Source organism: Camellia sinensis, chromosome 5 (assembly GCF_055761805.1).
Source record: "Camellia sinensis isolate YWXY chromosome 5, ASM5576180v1, whole genome shotgun sequence".
Taxonomy (NCBI): Eukaryota; Viridiplantae; Streptophyta; class Magnoliopsida; order Ericales; family Theaceae; genus Camellia; species Camellia sinensis.
This window is the reverse complement of record NC_138965.1, coordinates 23,054,768-23,073,398: the sequence shown is the minus strand read 5'-3', so window position 1 is coordinate 23,073,398 and position 18,631 is coordinate 23,054,768. Positions and strand designations below refer to the sequence as shown.

The 18,631-nt window shown below is 36.1% G+C and overlaps 1 protein-coding gene and 1 long non-coding RNA gene across 2 annotated transcripts; both read right to left on the bottom strand.

Moving 5' to 3' along the window:
- Positions 1–3,351: 3,351 nt before the first annotated feature.
- On the bottom strand, positions 3,352–17,347 carry LOC145791264 (DUF21 domain-containing protein At2g14520-like). The gene is made up of 9 exons (XM_082871607.1): positions 17,272–17,347; positions 14,299–14,322; positions 14,171–14,193; positions 13,714–13,794; positions 10,330–10,443; positions 10,136–10,222; positions 9,657–9,796; positions 9,470–9,557; positions 3,352–3,769 (listed from the first exon to the last, which is right to left on the bottom strand). The coding sequence occupies exons 1-9, from the start codon at positions 17,345–17,347 to the stop codon at positions 3,719–3,721; spliced, it is 684 nt and encodes a 227-aa protein (XP_082727733.1). The 3' UTR covers positions 3,352–3,718.
- LOC145790484 (uncharacterized) lies at positions 4,272–5,978 on the bottom strand. The gene is made up of 3 exons (XR_014329229.1): positions 5,855–5,978; positions 4,969–5,038; positions 4,272–4,425 (listed from the first exon to the last, which is right to left on the bottom strand). It is a non-coding gene; the product is annotated as an uncharacterized LOC145790484 (long non-coding RNA).
- Positions 17,348–18,631: the final 1,284 nt, after the last annotated feature.

The window sequence follows — 18,631 nt, the reverse complement described above, 5'->3', positions numbered from 1 at the left end:
TTTGGGAACTTTTAAGTAGACAAATCAAACCTTTGTATTTTTAAACAAATAGAGAAAGAACTCATAAATTTTAAATAGATAGAGAGAAGATTTTAAACAGATAGAGAGAGATACCCATAGATTTTGAACAGATAGGGGAAAAAATAATAGATAGTCAAAAATTTGAATAGATAGACAAAAAAATTTGAATAGATAGTCAACAAAAAGTCAACAGTCAATAAAAAGTCAACAAATAAATTAATGGGTAAAATTGAAAATAAAATATCCTTCAAAATAAACAAAATGACTTCTAACCAAACTATTTTACAAATGGTGGACCTCTCACTGACAAAAAATATACACTGGATCTAATGTCTTATATCCTTATTAAGTTGGACTTTTTAACAATTATCTCTATAAAATTTTGTACAAATATTATAAAAATATCATAACAATAATGATAAGTATCATGAAAAGTCTTCATGAAAATTTTCCACTCTTGGATTAGTTTGCAGTATTTTATTGTATGTTATTCAATTACTCTTGAATTAGTTTCATAAAACTTTTCATAATATTTATTTTATTAAGTGTAACATTACTCATATCATAAACACTTTTTTAAGGGTACCTTATTATTTGGGAAGTGCTAAATAAATATAATTTTTAATTTTTTATAAAAAAAAATACAAAAAAATGAAAAAGTGTTGTGATCTAAAACAAATATATATATATATATATACATATATATAATAAAACAAAAAGACACTTTTTTTAATATATGTAGCATCTCCCAACAATTTTAATTACAAAGTCGTGAAAATGTTAGAAAAAAGACACTCACTCTCTTTTCTTTCTCCCGTGTATCTCTCTGTATTCGTTTTTTCTTCAATATTTCTCTCTATCTTCCGTTCTTTTTTTCTTTTTCTTTTTTTTTTTTGTAGCTAAGCTTTTCTATCATCTTTTCTTTTTTATTTTGTTTTTATTTTATTTTATTTAAAATAAATATTATAACTTTTAATACATAAAATTTAATTTTTATAAAATTACTATTGTTGAAAAGATGACGATAACATTAAAATGAGGCTAATATTAAATATTTAAATTTTAAAATAAATTAAAAATATGTTATTTTTAAAAAATTGCATTACTAAAAAGAGATGGATGATTGAAATTAGTATGAACAATAAAATTATTTAAAATCACTTAAATAAAAAAATGTTATTTAAGTCTTTAAATGAAAACATAGAAATTAAAAATAACACAGTTATGCTGAGTGCAAATGTAAAAATAAAAAAAAAAAATTAAATAAAAAAATTAAATAAATAAGAAATTATCATTTTCATATATATATATATATATATCTTTTTTGGAACAAAAATAATTTAAAAATAATTTTTTAAAATTAGAGAGATTTGCAATGGCAGAGGAGGGTGAATGATGGGTTAAGGGTCATTAGGGAGTGGTGGCAAGCAGCAGAAATTAGAGGCTAGTGATCGGCATTGGTGGTCAGAATTGTGAAGGTAAAAGAAAGTAAGAAATGGTATTTCAAGTGATATTAGTTGCTAGAGTTTCGGTCGTCTACGATGTTGGGTTAAGTGAGGATGGGTTGAGGGTGGTAGTCCCAAAAGAGAGAAAATTGTATAAAAAATAATAATTATTTATTTTATTTTATTTTATTCACATCACTGTGTCGAATAGGTAGCAATATGCCGCTTCAAAAACCATAAAAACATGTAAGCTGCGCTTTCTCGACCAACACAAGTTGGGAAGCCTTTAACGGCCTTGTTAGTTTTGTAGGTCCCGTTAAGAGGGATTGGGGGTAGCAATTGGTGATAGTAGTGATGCGTGGTAGTTGAGTAGAGGGAGTTTAGGGTTAAGGTTTGGATGGTTAAGAGTAAAAATGAAATTTTATGATGGGATAAATTTGTAACAAAAAAATTAAGGGAATGTGGGTGGTCCAAATAAAAGATGTAAAAAAGAGCCGAATCTAGTTTGGAAATTACTCTTTCTCTCTCTAGAGAAAACTTGGGTTCTCTTCTAAAGAGTTTAGTGTTTTTGTTTCATGGATCGTTTGGAGTTTCTTTGGTTGTGTGTCATGTTTTACTAATCCGAGTGTTTAGAATCAGTGTGGTTTGTTGGGTTGTTGTAGTTTTCCGTACGGGTGTTTTTACTGTTTTGTTTGTTTTTTTATTTTTATTTTGGGGGGTTTCTTTAGTGTTGGCTATAGTGTCAGCTTTCCTTGAGGAGGTTGATCTTAGAACTGTTAATCCATACAGTCTACTATGCTTTTGTGAAAATTTTTGGCATTTAGCAACTAGAATGTCAAATTGTCAATCTATATCAAAGAAGGTGGGTGGACGGACAGTAGTGATACGGAGTATGATAGTGAATACTTAGAAGAGGTGCGTAGTCTTCCACATCCTGGTTTTCGTCATCGTATGGGCCCTCATCAGCTTTGTCGCGGTGTCAGCATTTCTCTGTCATCACAAGTCTGGGAGTTGGGTGGGTATAACTTTTAGTTATGTCTTGTTGGGTTCTTGCATGACCGTAGGCAATTTGTCTCCTATCTCATGCAACATTTTGTTGACAAGCATTGGGGTGCTATTGGGGCGATAGAAGTCACTGCTGGAAAGTAGGCTTTTAGCGGCGTTTAAAAACGCCGCTATAGGTATCAAAAACGTCGCTAATTACTTTTGTGACGTTTAGTACCAAACGCCGACGACGCGGCCGTCGCTATAACTTTATGGCGTTTGGGAAACGTCGCTGTATAAATATAGGCGGCGTTTTTAAAAACGCCGCCAAATATCCTACCCTAACAATACTATGATGTCACTATAATTTTAGCGACGTTTTTAAAACGCCTTCATAGGTTTTTTTAATTTTAAAAAATTCCACCTGCTATAGTGGCATTTTAAAAACGCCGTCTAATCTTTCTTTTTTTTTTAGTTTTGAAATTGTGCTAATTTTATGTGATTGAACTAAAAGAACACCAATAATAAAACTAAATAACACTAATATGAAATAATAACTCCCATTCGAATAACAAATATAACATTAATTCACTTTCCCATTCAATTTAACATTACCCTCCTCTCTCTCACCACTCCCCCATTTAATACAAAAAATAAGAAGTGAACCAAAACACCCACTGTCAGATCCGAGGAAAAAAATAAAAAATAAGAGAAATAAAAAACCAAAGGATTTTAACACAAAATCCTGAAAAAATTGCTGGCCCTTTGGCAACAAATTCAGAAGTTGTGGTTGGATCCGATGACAATTTGGTAAACAACTTCTTCACTTCCTCAACAAGGTTCTCATGCTTCACAGCTCCAGAAGCAACAATTACCTAGAATAGTAGCTCCAGGTAGAACACCCAATGTTTAGGACTGCAAGAAAGTAAATTGACGGCATTGAATAATTGATAGATTAATGAAGGTGAAGCCAACATGTTAACAACTAAATAGAACTAGCAATAAATTATGAACAGACAAAATGCTCATAACTTTATGACACCACCTACCATTCTGGATGTAGTATAGTGTGTCGATATTTACTTTTGAAGATGATCTTTGGTGACTGTCCTGACAGTTTGAGCAACAAAGTGTTGTAGATCATGGAATGACAAATTATTAGGGACTTGATAGTATACATTATGATGCAAAACAAGAAACCTAAATTCTTTGGAGGGAAGCTAATCGTTGTGCAGACGAGCTAGCCAAAGCAGCTATATGTATGGATGTTAGGGATGAAACTGTGTTGACAGCCCCTCCTTCTCTGGAGTTGGCCCTAGCTAATGACAAGCAAGGAGGGAGTTTCCCTCGTAGTGTCAGTTTGTAGGTTTGGCTTCGGCCCCCTTGTAATCAAAAAAAGAAAAAGAAACCTAACTTGTTTTACTTAGGCAGTGTTTGGTTTACGGATTTGAGTAGGGATTTAAAAAGAGAAAAGTAAAAGATGGGTGAAATGTGAATGAAATATAGTTACATTACACATACTTTTTTCTTTTCCCTTTCCAAATTGCTACCCAAATCTATGATCCAAGCAGCCTTAAGAGATCCCTAATAAGACATTGAACTAGATGATATAGATAGTTCCCCATCTATGTACCATTCACTAAAACCAGAAACTTCTTAATAAGTAGAAAAATTATATAAAAATAAAATAAAAATCCTGGCATCCTGCCCCCATTCACATGAAAATCAGGAAATGGCACCTCAAAAGTCACAACCCAACACCTCTTAATTTCCCCTTTCTCCAAAGTAATGAAGAAACGGAACTTTGATCAAATTTGGAAAAACACAGAAATTTTTGGGCATGCATTTAGAGAGATCAAAGCAAAGATCAAACACCATAGATGAAGCCATTACCTAAAAACAGCATGAGTGCTGCAAGCATAGACTTCCCTGGCCCCCTCCTCATGTAACAGAGCTGCACCTTTTGCAATAGTACCTACAACCCAGCAGCCATGTACTAGTTAACTACAATAAGTCGAAGACTGTATTTACAATCTAAAAAAAAAAACACCTTTGTGCTTTTTTTCAAACCTCCTGAGGAAGCAAAATAACACTCGGTTATTTATTGGAAACAACAAAATATAGGAAGTACTTCACATTGCCTAGACTGTAAGCTCAAGTCCAATCCGAAGGACATGATCATATTTGAGACCCAAAATTTAAAGCAAAGTGGAGAACAAGATGCATAACAACTAGACATGATAACAAACGATCATACCCTTACAAAAAGTTGTTTTCATAATATGTGATATTCTTATGGCTGTATATATACAAACATATTACACTAAACCAAAGATAGGTTGTTCTTAAAAATAAAATAACATAAGATATGAATGAAAAACGTAAGATAAGATATTACACTAAACCAAATTGCATGATAAACTAAGTTTCTTTTTCTTTGAATTTTCACTTTTTGAAATCACTTCCTAATTAATGGCCTATAAGCTGGGATTTTTTACATCTAGATGACTTAACTCACCAGCAGTGTCAATCATGTCATCCACCATTACTGCAACTTTTCCTTTAACATCACCAATGAGATTCATCACCTGAACAATAGCATTTAAAATAATGGACATTAAGAAAATTTCATGAAAAAGAATAACAAACAATGAGCTGCAACAATTCTTTCCATTGATATCACAACTCTTAACTGTAATAATCGATCAAATCCCTGCACTTTAAAAAGGACAAAGCACAACTGTTCAATCAAATCATGGTCTATCTTACAACAGGATCATTATGGTTTTGACAAAAAAAAATAGTCCAACATCAATGATGTAACACATTAGCAAGTGATTGTACTAAAATAATAATCAATTTACATAGCATAAAATGCTTTCCAACACAAATGATCGTACATAATTCCAATTTCCTGTTAACTCGTATAAAACATTTTGAAGTACAAAACCCAGCTAAAAAATGTTTGAGTTTAACAGGACATTGAGCTTCTTTCAATGGTTCCTGACATCAGCCAGCTCCAAAGCCCCAGTTTCAAGCATACTGTTCAGGGTAAAGAACTGCAAAAGGCTGACATAAACACTCCTAAGATGGCTCACAATTAGACAACTCATATTTTTCTTGCATACGGATTACATCTCATAGATAGATAGATATACCTTTAGTATCTAACATCTAATATCATGCCTGCACCTGTGTAATGTGTACTTATATATACTAGAGGGCATTGGAAGACCCTCTCTATGATCTATCTTGCAACAATATCTAAGGATACCTTGAAACAAATCCCAAACAAAATTATTTAATGGAATACAATTATATAAGTAAGCAAGTCACCCAAACCCTTAAAAAAAGGATCCTAGAGAAAGCAAGACAGAGAAAAAAATCATTGTAAAATCTAGTACCTCAGCAAGATTGTGCCCATACCGTCTTTTATCCACAAAGGCTAAAGGCGCATCAGATAATTTTTTTGCAAAAGCACGTGCTCTGGCCACCCCTCCAACATCAGGTGAGACCACGACCATATCATTAGAGCAAATCATCTTGCTAGATAAAAAGAATGAAAAAAAATATAAGGAAAATGGAAATTTCAATATTGCCACATAAAAGCTTTTTTTTTTAATCAAATCAGAGCCATCATCTAGATATTCCACATCACATGCATTGAGCAGTGGCAAGCTAAAAGCAATATATTTTAGCCATTCAAAGGTCAACTAGAATTGTCAACTAAGTTGGTCAACCAGAATTAAGGTAGGACACCTCGATTGTAATTTAGTCGTTCCGATAAGAAATAATCACTTAAATTGCAAATTGATTGTAATTTAATCGTTCTTGTTTCTACTTGTGAAGATTGAGCCAAAACTGAAGAATCCTGGTTGTTCCCTATCAACCATGCAATGATAATTATGGTCAAACATGGCTATTTAAGCACAATCCTATAGGAATATAAATAGAACATAGGAATTAACACAGTGTAAAGCTATAGCATTGAATATTTTTGAAATGGAATTACCTCAACATTTCTTAAGCTGAGTGCGCTATCAACATCATCTGTTGTCAACATTTCTTAGCATTGAATATATATATATTAATTATGGGTCCTTGTGAATGTTGACTTGATGTTGTGTAAGATAACTCTTCACAGTTTTCTTCAAATGAAAGTAGAAAATTTAGGAGCCCTATTACAAAATAAAATTATAGGGCAGATTAGTAGTATTGCAAACTGTGAGCAGCTAAAATTTTTAGAATTAAAGATGTTTGTCATTCTATGTTAAAATTTAAAATCACAACGGATTAAACTTATCAACTATTCAACATAGTCAGCTACACTCTGCTTGAAATTTTAAGTGGTAGCTAATGTACATTACCAAATGCGGTTATGAATATATCACTAAAATCTCAGTTAAAACCACTTAATGGGTTTACAAAAAGAACCATACACAAATACAAAGGAAAATGTTCTTCCATTATATTAAAATGCTACACTTAAAATTTGTACAAAAACTCTATTTACAACCTGATGTGACACCCACATCAACCTGTGTTTTAAAAAGAATAAGTTTACAGTTAATAATTTATACCAACAGGAAGAAGCCAAATGTGTAGTGTCACAAGCAAAGATAAATGAATTTCAATATAACGGTTCAAATAAATAAAACCACTTTCCTCTTTGTCATTTGACACACTACTATTAGACCTTGAATCAACATCAAGCCAATCCTCAAGAAGTATAGAATCTACTATGGTAAACAACAGAAAATGGAGACACTGATCATTAAGATAAAAGGTACACTCATTAAGATAAAAGGTACTATATGTAATACCTTGCTCAGAAGATATGCTATCCAAGTTAACACAGAACCAGTGGTCTCATGCCCAGAAACTAACATTGACAAAAGGTCATCTTGTAATTGTATGCTTGATACCTGCAACACAGTGGCACAAATGTAGAAACAAAGACCAAAACAATAAGAGCAAAACCTTTCATGTCAATTTAAATGTGAAAAAGCCCATTAAACTGAACAAAATATGTTATCAACCCAAACAAGCACAAGCATAACCAAATTTGGATGGCAAGATTAACTATTTTTTAGTTTATTTTTGACAAGTATGCCAAGCTTAACTGAAATTATGAGGAAACAAGTGCAGTGAATTACCTCTCTAGGCATAAGAGTTTTTGGAATCACTCTGCAAAAAAATAAATAATGGAGTTTATGAGTGGAGAAGAGAGAGAGAGAGAGAGAAATTACCCTAAGACGTGGTGGCCACCATCATAGACAGCTTGGGAGATTAGACCCATCAACCCTTTTGGAACCAAATGGTTCCAAAAAAAAAAAAAAAACGGAGCCCTTTTGCTCTCTGTTTTAGTCTCTGAAATTCGATTCCACTTTATAAGTAATGCAAGAGGAGATCAGCTGAAGAATTCCTCAATCTATAGCTCTGCCCAAGGTGAACATCTCCAAAAACGTATCTGTACATAATGCAATAAGGGAAACTGATGACCACAATATTCGAAAAAATAATTAAAAAACATGTAAGAAAAATACCTATATTCACAATGCTCAGGCCATGCACAACGAACTTTTCCATAATCCCAATAACAGTCATCTTCCCTCAAAGGTCACGCTTAGCTGTTCCATGTAAAATTTAAGAGGTAAAACAATTTAATGAAACAAAAAGAACTAAGAAAGAAGAGATCCACCTTTTGTAACAAATTTTGATTTTGAATCAGGATAGTTATCATGCCACATCTCAAGCCACAATTCCCGCATTAGAACTGGAGATCTAACAATGTGCCTGTGATTTGCTACATGAAAGCAGTTCCAACTAATTTTAAAGTGCCGTTATGATTGATAAAGAGAAGAAACAAACTAGAGTAAGAAAAGAACTAGATCTATCTATATGGGTCTTAGTTCTTTCCTAATGTTTAAAATTGTGAGGAAACTATAATACGGTCAAATGTTTGTGGGCTGTGGTATAATCTGTAATGCTATTACTCAGATGAAAGGAAGACAGAGAAGCTTTTACAACATTTTTTTCACTATGCTAAGAGAATATCAGCATAAATTGTACTTCATGTTCTTGTGGAATTTAAGCGAGCTAACGTTATTTCAGCAAAGATTATTTCATATTTTTTTTGTTGAATATGACCTTAAAATGCAAAACTTGCTTTCCACAACCCGTGACCTTGAGATGTAGCCATAATTTTTTCTTACTATTTTACTACCCTTGGAGCACAAACCAAAAACTCATTTATTTGGCTATAAGGTTCATTCATCCTGTTTAAGGGAAATGATACATACAATACATGTGAACAGATAAATATGCGTGAAGTGTATAATTGATTGCTAGATACATTTACTTTCTATTAACAAATAACATATTAGATATTAGATAAAATAAAACAATAAAAAGTCTAATATTGCAAACCCAGACATTTTATAACAGAGAATTTTCACTCATTCTCAGCAAAGCATTTCCTTTAAGCCAAGTGTAAGTATTTACTGAGCCTGAAATCCTTTGAAGCCACTGTTGTCCAAAATTGCATACAACAGTTAACGTAATTTGTAAGACATTTTACATACCCTTGTCAAGCTCCCAAACTGCTGTTCTCTTTCCAGGAAGACTGTCAGAGTCTTCATAATAGGTTATGTACTTTATAGTTAACCCAATTGAGCAGTAAGAGACAATTATAAATCTTACGGCCATAAAAAAGTAAAGTTGCAGTCCTTCAGCAGGCCTATTAGCTTATTTCTCATGTTCTCAATGATCCAGGAGTGGTTACTATGTTTTATAGTTTAAGGTCCCAAACTATGAGATATGCTTTCTAGATAGGGCGGAGTGAAGCAGGAGGGTAAGAGAAAATGAAAATGAGCAGAGATGGTTCTAAAACAGCATGTCAAGTTTAAAAAATGAGCATACTAATAAACTAAAGTCAGTTGAAAAATGATCATTCTCCAAAGAGTGACAAAATAAACAATTTATTTTCAAATTACATGAAGCACAAACAAACAATTTACCAAAACAAGTCCAATTATGTTTGTAGGTTGCTCATAGTAGACTGGCACTCTTCTATGCCCTTTCTCCAAAATTAAATTCATCAGCTCCCTATTAGATATCAAGCATCATCATATATATGATCGAAACAAAGTTAAAAAAGACTTCAAGTAAACCTTCTATTCAAAAGTTTTCCAAAGCATGCAACACCTGTCAAGCTTGGCATTGATATCAACAGCAAAAGTGTCAGATATGGGAGTCATGGCATCACTGGCTGTTTTCTCAGTAAGCCCAAGTGCTCCAGCAATAATTGTTGTCTCATCATGTGTGAGTTCTCCACCTTTTCCGGCCTGTTTACAGGTAATCAGAAGACTATCAAGTCACAAGATAAAACAGAAGGAAAAAGAAGCTCTTTGCAATGGAGTTTGAAGTGAAAAATAAAAATGGGATAACATTAACTTCGGGAGACGTTTTTATAGACGAGAAAATTAAAATTCCTGCAAGCAGCACATTTTGTAGGAAAAAGGGAGGAGTATTGGATGGATGTTTTAAGGATTCCTCAATTGGAGACCTTTTTTTTCTTTTGGGTGTGGGTGGGTGGGTGGGAGGGGGATGGACCAAATTGCATCATAAATAAAATAAAAATAATGTCGTTAGTTCGTAATACTTTCACAAATGTGTCTACTTACCTCATTACCATGCAAATCAACTAGTGTTTTCAACTCAACTCTACGGAAAAGTGCTACATGTCCATGTCCTAGCAGAAAATCTAATAGCTGAAAATCACAGACAATAAGGGTAGCCAAGAAGACTAATTAGAAAGACCAACCAATGAATTTGCTTTAAATAATGCAATGCAATAGTGCTGAGCAAACACAAGTACCTTGCTTATTGGATATGCTACAGGAAAACAAATCCAAACAAGAACACGGACAAATGGGGCTACAGCTGCACCAATAGCCAACCCATGTCTAGAACAAACAGATTGTGGTATAATCTGTTCACACAGACTAGTAGTAATTAGCACATGCAAATTCACCATGCTGATTTAACCAGGAAAATTGAAACATCATGATGCGAAAAATAGATTTGAGTTTTCTAAAAGCACTTCTTTAGAAAATGTATCCATGCTACAAGAACATAACTCAAGTTTTCTAATAAGCACTTTTTCTATCAGAACAGATGGGCAGACACATTCAGATGAATTCAGACTAGCATTTATTTATATTAAAAAAATATATAGAATGGCAATTAAACAGAAGAGAGAATACATATAGAACAGAAACTCTTCAACTGCCTTCTCTCTAAGGCTTCCCCCAATTCTTGATCCTTCTCTGCACAAACGAAAATCAACAACCAAATCAACATTGTCCTTTCATAATGAAAATGCTGAAAATGAACCAGATTTTTAGAAGAAAATTTGTCTATCACTACAACTCCTTCAAAACACTGATTGTAAACCCAAACACAACACTAAAAATATAGAAAATAAATTATTATTTTTAAATATTTTGGGAATAATTACCAATAAATGTAAAAGCGATGATGATCGAGGCTTCAATCAATGCATCGCCATAGCCCTAATGCGGGAATCAGGTGATGCTCACCTTAGTAGACGATGGTGTTCGCTCCCCTCGCCGGTGCAGATGGTGGCGGCGGTGGCGCTTCGAAATCAAGAGAGAGAGAGAGAGAACTTCGAAATCAAAATCGAAATCGTCAATCGCTCAGAGATTGGATCTGAGATGAATCCCCAACCGCTCTGAGATTGGATCTGAGATAAATCACCAATCGCTCTGAGATTGGATCAAACGGGGCTGAAGAAGGTTGATTCGATCGGTTGATTCGATCGGTTGAGAGAGATTAGGGTTTAGAGAGGGTTGTGAGAGAGAGAGTGAGAGTGAGATCGATCCAGAGAGTGAGTGAGAGAGTAAGCGAGTGTTTTGGGTCCTTGACCCAAAATAAGACATTTGAAGAGAGAGAGAGAGAGAGAGAGAGCGCGCGCGCGCGTGGGAAAGTTGTACATTTGCGCGTGGGAGAGTTGGCCATTTGGAGGCGCTTTAACACGCCCTCTCTTATAAAAACGGTATCGTTTTATTTTTAAAAAAATGTGGCGCTTATCAAACGTGGTAAAATATTGAAAAAGATGACGTTTAAAAAAATGTCGTTAAATGAACGTCGTTAAATCTCATTTTTCTTGTAGTGTGAGGAACAATGAGGGTGATGGATTCAACTGGTTGGGGATGGGAAAGAGGGAAAACAGTGAAGGAGAAAAAGGAAAGGGGGCAACAGTGGTGGTGATGGCGGCTTGGGTGTCTGTTGGGCATTGGTTCAGTGGCCAGTGTGTTCTGTAGCGTATGGATGAGAGATATATGGAAGTGGTGTGAGGTGATGGTGGCTGGTGGTTCTTGGTGGCCTGGTGGGCTACCATGGTGAGAGGGTGGCTCAGAAAATGCATTAATGTCCAGCCACAGTAAAGAAATGAGGAAGAAGAAAATAATAAAATTGGGTGAGATGAATAGTAGTGCAGAGTGCTTAAGTGGTCTAATTTTGGAGAGAGAGAGAGAGAGTTGCAATGTTATGGCATAGGAATGAAAATTAAAGAAAAAAGTAAGGGTAGTATTGACATTGTCAAGAGAGTTGGGTTTTACCCTTCGCCCTAGACTAGAAGGGGGTTATATATGTATATTTTTAAACATAGAGGGGTTTATGTGTTTTTGAGTTAAATTACAGGGAGTTAAAATATAATAAACAATATTTAACATCGGAATTGAAAAAGAAAAATGTAAAAGATTAAGTAACATCAATGACACCAAATAAAGAAGACATACCAAGAGTAAAGAAAAACGTAAAAGATTAAGTAATATCAATGACACCAAATAAAGAAGACATACCAAGAGTTTTGATGCACTATCGAGGCCTATTGATTTTTAGAACCAGTACCTTTCAATTCCTTTGTTGCACATATATACAACTTACAAACAAAGAATTGAGTCTGTTTTTTAAAATATTAAAAACGTGAAAGCAAAGAAAATTCAAGAATGAGATTAAGGAAGAAATGTGCACTTAAAGTAATAAGAGTATTAAAAATACCAAGTTCATGAATGATTTGTGGCATTGTAGTACTATATACCATTATATTGCTCTTTGTTTTTATAATTCTCCACTCAATATGGAAAATCGCAAAATTCAAATAAACTCCAATTTGAATACCAATTTCAACCTCTACAAGCTTCTTCAAGATGGTGCAATGGTCTTATTGAAAAGAATTGGTCACACAAATACATCATTGCCTAAAGTGATGTTAAATCGCATAAGACAAAATTCAAAAGGCCACCCTACAAACGGAAAGCATATTATTTGCCATGATACTCGCATTATAAATATGCCATATATTTACAATTAAATAAAAAGAACTGACGACACACTTTGGATGGAATTAAAGACAAACAAATTGGATAGGGAAAAATTGACATCAAAAACCTAACATGAGCTACCACATGTGATAGCTTTGCTGCATAAAGAGCACTAATTAGGAAAATGTTATATGGTATATTTGTTATATGGTATTCGGAAATTGTTATATTGTTGTAATTGAGAAGGAGGAGGAAAAAAAAAAATAGAAACTGACGGAACTAAACTACCTAAGGGATTCATAAGATTTTAGTGGTATACTTGTTCAGTCTACAATACAAAATAAATTTACTAAAAGTAACCCTCACTCATATAGCCTGGGCAAAGTCCAATCATAAAACTAGGTACTCTTAGTATAAGAAATGAATTTATTTCTACATTATTGATAATATGCTGTCTTTTTTTTTTCATCAAATAGGCAAAGGAATTACAATTTTAGAGTGTGCACAGACATATTCACAATCACACTAAATGAATAAACATCTCTACACCTTTCTAAGAAAATTTAAAAACAAGTCAATGTCCACAATTTTTTTTCCTTCACCAAAATTATTTCAAATAACCTTACATATCAAACATGGAGAGGTAATCTGAATAGATATGAATATTTGTAAATGAATAGAACAAATTACAGAACATGAAAATTAAACCATACAAATCCACACATTTATGGTAAATTGATAATAGTTTTGTAATACATATTTTTCTTGTTTTAGCCAATAAGGGACGAATTCTCAACCAGAAAGCACCAAACTTAAAGCCCAAAAAACCAAACTGTATGAAAGCCCAACAAGTTGAACACTAGAATTCATTACCCAGGAAGGACCATATAGCAATTTGAAGGAGTGCTTCATACCTTTATTCGAAGATAAATTCTTGAAGTACATATAAATGGTAAAGCAGCAGACCTCCGAACAAGATGATTAATCAAACCTACCTAACAACCATAAACAAATAAGTATTTAAAACAATTTAAAATAAAACAGAGGCTTTCAAGGACTAAACAACATGGCAAAGGTTTAACACTCTTGATGGCTTTACAGCCCTAACCCTTCATTTTCCCCGAAACAACAATAATTATAAACAAAAAAACAAAAGGATAAGAAAATAAGAGTCTGTACACAAAATCAAAATATATTGATGTAAAGAAAATAAGAACAAAAAGAGTACATCAAACTTATATGAATGAAAAATGTAAGAAGCAGATGCATCATTAAATCAAATCAAATGCAACCCCCAAAATGAAATTCATAAAATGGTAAGAAACCACCAAAACTCCAAAAAATTTGGGAATTAAGGGTACCAAACTATACCGGTACTAAACACCACAAAACACCTACACATGAAAAGATAACTGACACCCAAGCACCAGTAAAGCCAACCTTGCCATGCACTACAAATATATATATATATATATACACAATGGAACTAGACCAAAAACCTGCACAAAAACTTATAGCAGAACCTGCCAAAAGTGCACCAGTTACAATGGTAGACCAGACACACCAAGAATTTAAACATAAAGCTCTTAAACTCCATTAGTCCCTTGAAACCGTCGAGCATTCCTTCCTCTCCTCAATTCAATAAATTCATGAGCTTATATACCATAGTAGATGTGTGGGTGATTTTCCGACCACATTGCCCGCTTAGTAACCAGCTGGAGAGCACTAGCAGAATAGATGGCACCTGACTGACCTGTAACAGAAAGAAAAGGCTCCGGCGGTGGCTCTTCCACCCGGGGGCACTCCGACGATCAAGTCAGTATATCTCTCAAAGATAATCAAGTGCTAAACTCACAAGCTTGAATATAAAACTGCGTACCTTAGACCTACGGGGGTGCCTCTCTTTTATAGTTTACTAAATCCAAGTCCCACTAGAAGTCTGACTTCTATGGATTCCAATTCAATGTTAACTTTGGACTCTTCAAGGGATAAAGATAAACTCCCTAAGAGCTTTATCTTTATCTTAGCAAAGTCTTCTCTTTACTCTAGGACTCTTGTCCCTTATCCACTTATCTCGGATTCCGATATCTTCGGAGATCACCTCGGCCTTGCCTAGGTAACCTCGGCATAACTACACCAGGACACGTGGCACCTCGGCTGACACGTCAGCATCACCATGCCACGTGTTGGTATTCAGAAAATACATCCCCACAACTGCCCCTAGGTTCTATTACCTCGGCATTCTGAGGTGATGGAACCTATTTCTGTATTTTCTTTCAGTACCTCGGCGTGAGAACTCTTCGGCCGAAATCATTCATTTTAGGCCGACATGCCTTCATCAAAGAACAAGAACTCAAACGAACTCCTCTACGTGCATGAGCTGTCATGCACCTTTTCTCAACCGTTCCCCTCACGTGCTTTATCCTCATTGGCCCGTGTCTGTGACGCGCCTGAAAACTGTATTTCACCCATCTGCGCCGTCTGACGTGTGCGTTGCTCCAGGCGTAATAAATGCCCTGCTTTTTGCCACCGTTTCAAGTTTTTTACAAAACTTTTCTCTCCATCTTCATTTCTTTACTTTTGCATTCGATTTTCTGGCTCTCTCTCTCTCTAAACTTTCTCAAACCCGCCATTGCCCTCGCTCCAAGCTCTGCGACTGCCTTCATTCTTCCATTCCAGCGAAGCTTTCGTCGCTCCGTCTTGTCTGCAACCGTTGCCTTACCTCGGCGACTTTCATTCCGGCTTCATTTGTTCTGGTAAGCCTCTGTTCCTCTTATTCCCAATTTCTTTTATGTGCTTTCGTTTTACTTACTGCCATTATTGCGCTATTCAAACCTTTAATTTGTTGAACTATTCATCTGGATGCGTCTTTTCCATGATTTTACTCATCTTGAACACTTGCACTGTTTTAATATTTTTCTTGCCAATGTTCTTGACCTTTTACTTCTGTATTTCTTTCGCTTTTAAGAACCATACCTCTGTTCTTTGTTTCTGAACCGTCATTCTTTGTTTTTTGTTTTCTGTTTTTCCTTTCCAGATCTGTGCCTTTGATCTTCATCTTCATAGTTCTTAGGCTTGGGATTTGTTTGTAGAACCTTTAATTTAGGGAAAACTGAAACAATCCTTACCAGCATATACCTAGGGTTTCGTCGAGGTCCGGACCCCTTAAGAACACCTTTCTTTCTGAAACCTAGCCCTCTTGTTTTTAGGCCGACGTTATAGGTATGTGGAGACATAGGGTAGATACCCCAACCAAACTCGAGTACTTTAGGCGGGAGTTCTCTATTCCTGCCGATGTCCATCTGATGCTAGCTGAAGATAGTGACTCTATCATGCCCACAGATGATTCAACGCCCTTTCCTATAGTAGCTTTTACTGAGTGCAGACTCCGGCTACCACTTAACATTCTTTTTCGCGAAATTCTTCATTTTTGTAAGTTGAACACTATGCAACTTGCCATAAACTCTTATCGAGTGATCAATGGTATCATAGCCCTAGCTAGGCAGGATAATGTTAGGATCACCCTTGCTGATGTACAATATTGTTATACCATGTGCCCCCTTAACCTGAAGGAAAAAGGTTACGTCTACTACCTCAAGCCGAGGTCTACTGAATTCAAAATTGTAGCCGACCTCCCGGACTCCAACAAGGGAGCCGGGGATGACTTTGTCATTGCTTCGGGAAATTGGGAATTTGGTCCAGACGAGGATGTTCACCTCTACCCTCTTCCTCGAACAGTTTAAAGAGGGCAAGGGTAAGAGCCCTGCGTCAATACTTAGTTATTTCTTTTCCAAGTCTTCGAAACTTTGTCTGTTTCTAATGTCTGTTTGTTTGTCCTGCAGATCTTCATCAGCTACCAAAAAACTTCCGCCAATCCTTCTTCCCAGGAAAAGATTTAAAGAAGCTCCTACATCTTCCAATCCATAAGCGCAAGGCTCCCCTGTTGCTGAATTTTATTCCGACATACAAATCCACATTGCCCGACGTCCCAAAAAGAAAGAAGAAGAGCCTATCTCCTCCCTCTACTACCACTCTGCAAACAGCATTAACATCTCGGGCTGACCAAGGGTCAACCTCTGATCCAGCCGACCAACCATCAACTTCAGCCCTATACTTAATCCCAATACCAGAAAGAAAACGTCGGCGACGACTCGTCAAAACTGCTAAGATGGGTCGCCCGAAGCCTGTTGCCCAAGATCTCCTGGCTGACCTTCCCACCGATGTTGATGCTCAACCGACGCAAACCATGCCCCCACCAAAGCCGAAGAGAATTAAAAAGGCTCAGCCCAAGGCCAAAGCCGCTGAGATTGAGGCTGAGGATGCTCTGCCCATCTCTTAATTGGCCGAGAGTAAAAAGACTGCTTCTACCTCTGCAAAAAGGTCTGCTGAGGCCCAGCTATCAGAATCCACCCAATCAAAAAAGCTGAGGTCATCGTCTGCGACGACCTCGGGTTCTAGAATACCAAAAGTACCTTGGAGACCAGAGATTACTCTGGAAGATAAGCCAATCCTAGCCAGCGACAGGGCTGATGACGTAAACATCGGCATTGCCCTAAGTACTGCTCTACTCCTCCCATGAGATCTTGAGCGAAATGCCAAGATGAGTGAGTATGAGAACTACGGCTTCATGCTGCAACACTCTGTCCAAGTAAGTGCCTTTGTGTTGAAATCTGTTTTCTTTCTTAATTTGTAGAATTTTGTAACAATTTGTGCCTTGTGTTCTTTCAGGCCATTCAACATGCCCACTCCCTCTCCATGCAAGCTTTTGAAACAAGGGAGAGGTTGGCCGACATGAAGAGGGAGGTTTCTGCTCTAAAAAAGGAGAGCAAAACTCTTCAGTTAAAAATGAAAAAACTGGAAGACCAGGCTGAGGCTGCCACCAAAGCCCAAACCCTAGCTGAAGAAAAGGCTGAGTCTGTTGAGGCCATCAAAAAAGTTGCCGAGGCCGAGAAGAGAGAGGCCGAGGTCAAAAAGGCCCAGGCTGAGAAAGAGCTTCAGAAGGCTCTAGCCACCAAAGAAGCCGAGATTAAAGAAGCTGATGAGAAGGCTTACTCCTAGGGAATGGCCGACGTCACTGAGGAGTACAAACTGCAAGCCAGGAAGGCATGCAACAAGGGCTTCTCCCTTGGTTGGATGGCCCTTGCCAAAAAACTAAACATTCCTGATGATTCGCCACTGTGCAAAGCCAATGTTATTCCTCTGCCGTTCCCCCTTCCTCCTCCATCAAGTCAACCTGGAGGAGAATCTGAATCTAAGTCTGAGGACACCGATGAGGAAGGGGATGAGGCTTTGGTCAGAAAACTGAAGGATGCTGATGAGGCTAAGTCCCCTCCTCAGAATGAGCAAGTCCTTGACTTGACTCAAGATGAAGAAGGTGATGAGGTTATCCCTGAAGCTGTTCCTGACACTGTTCCAGCCAGTATCCCTTCCGAGGTTAAGACTGTTGAACAAACTCTTCAGGAAATTGACGCCGAAATAGCGGCAGAGAAGGAGGCCTAGGTTGTAGCTGATCTCCAAATCCAATAATCTGGAGGAGAAGACCCTTAGCTTTATGTTCTTCTTTTGTATTTTGTTTTTATCTTTTTCTGAACAATGTAAGCTTTTGTGTGGCCGACGTGCCTCCCAATTTTGTAAATTGTAACTCAGCTTTCCTTTTCTAAATGCTTGAATCTCTGTCTTTTCTTTGATTGCTTCTGCGTGGTTTCCATACTTATAATATTTTGCATGATTTACATACTTCTTTTCTTCCTTGTGCAATCTTCTCGGGGTTACATACCTCGGGTGCAATAACTATAAGCTTTACTTCGGTAAGATACTGATCTGCAAACTTTT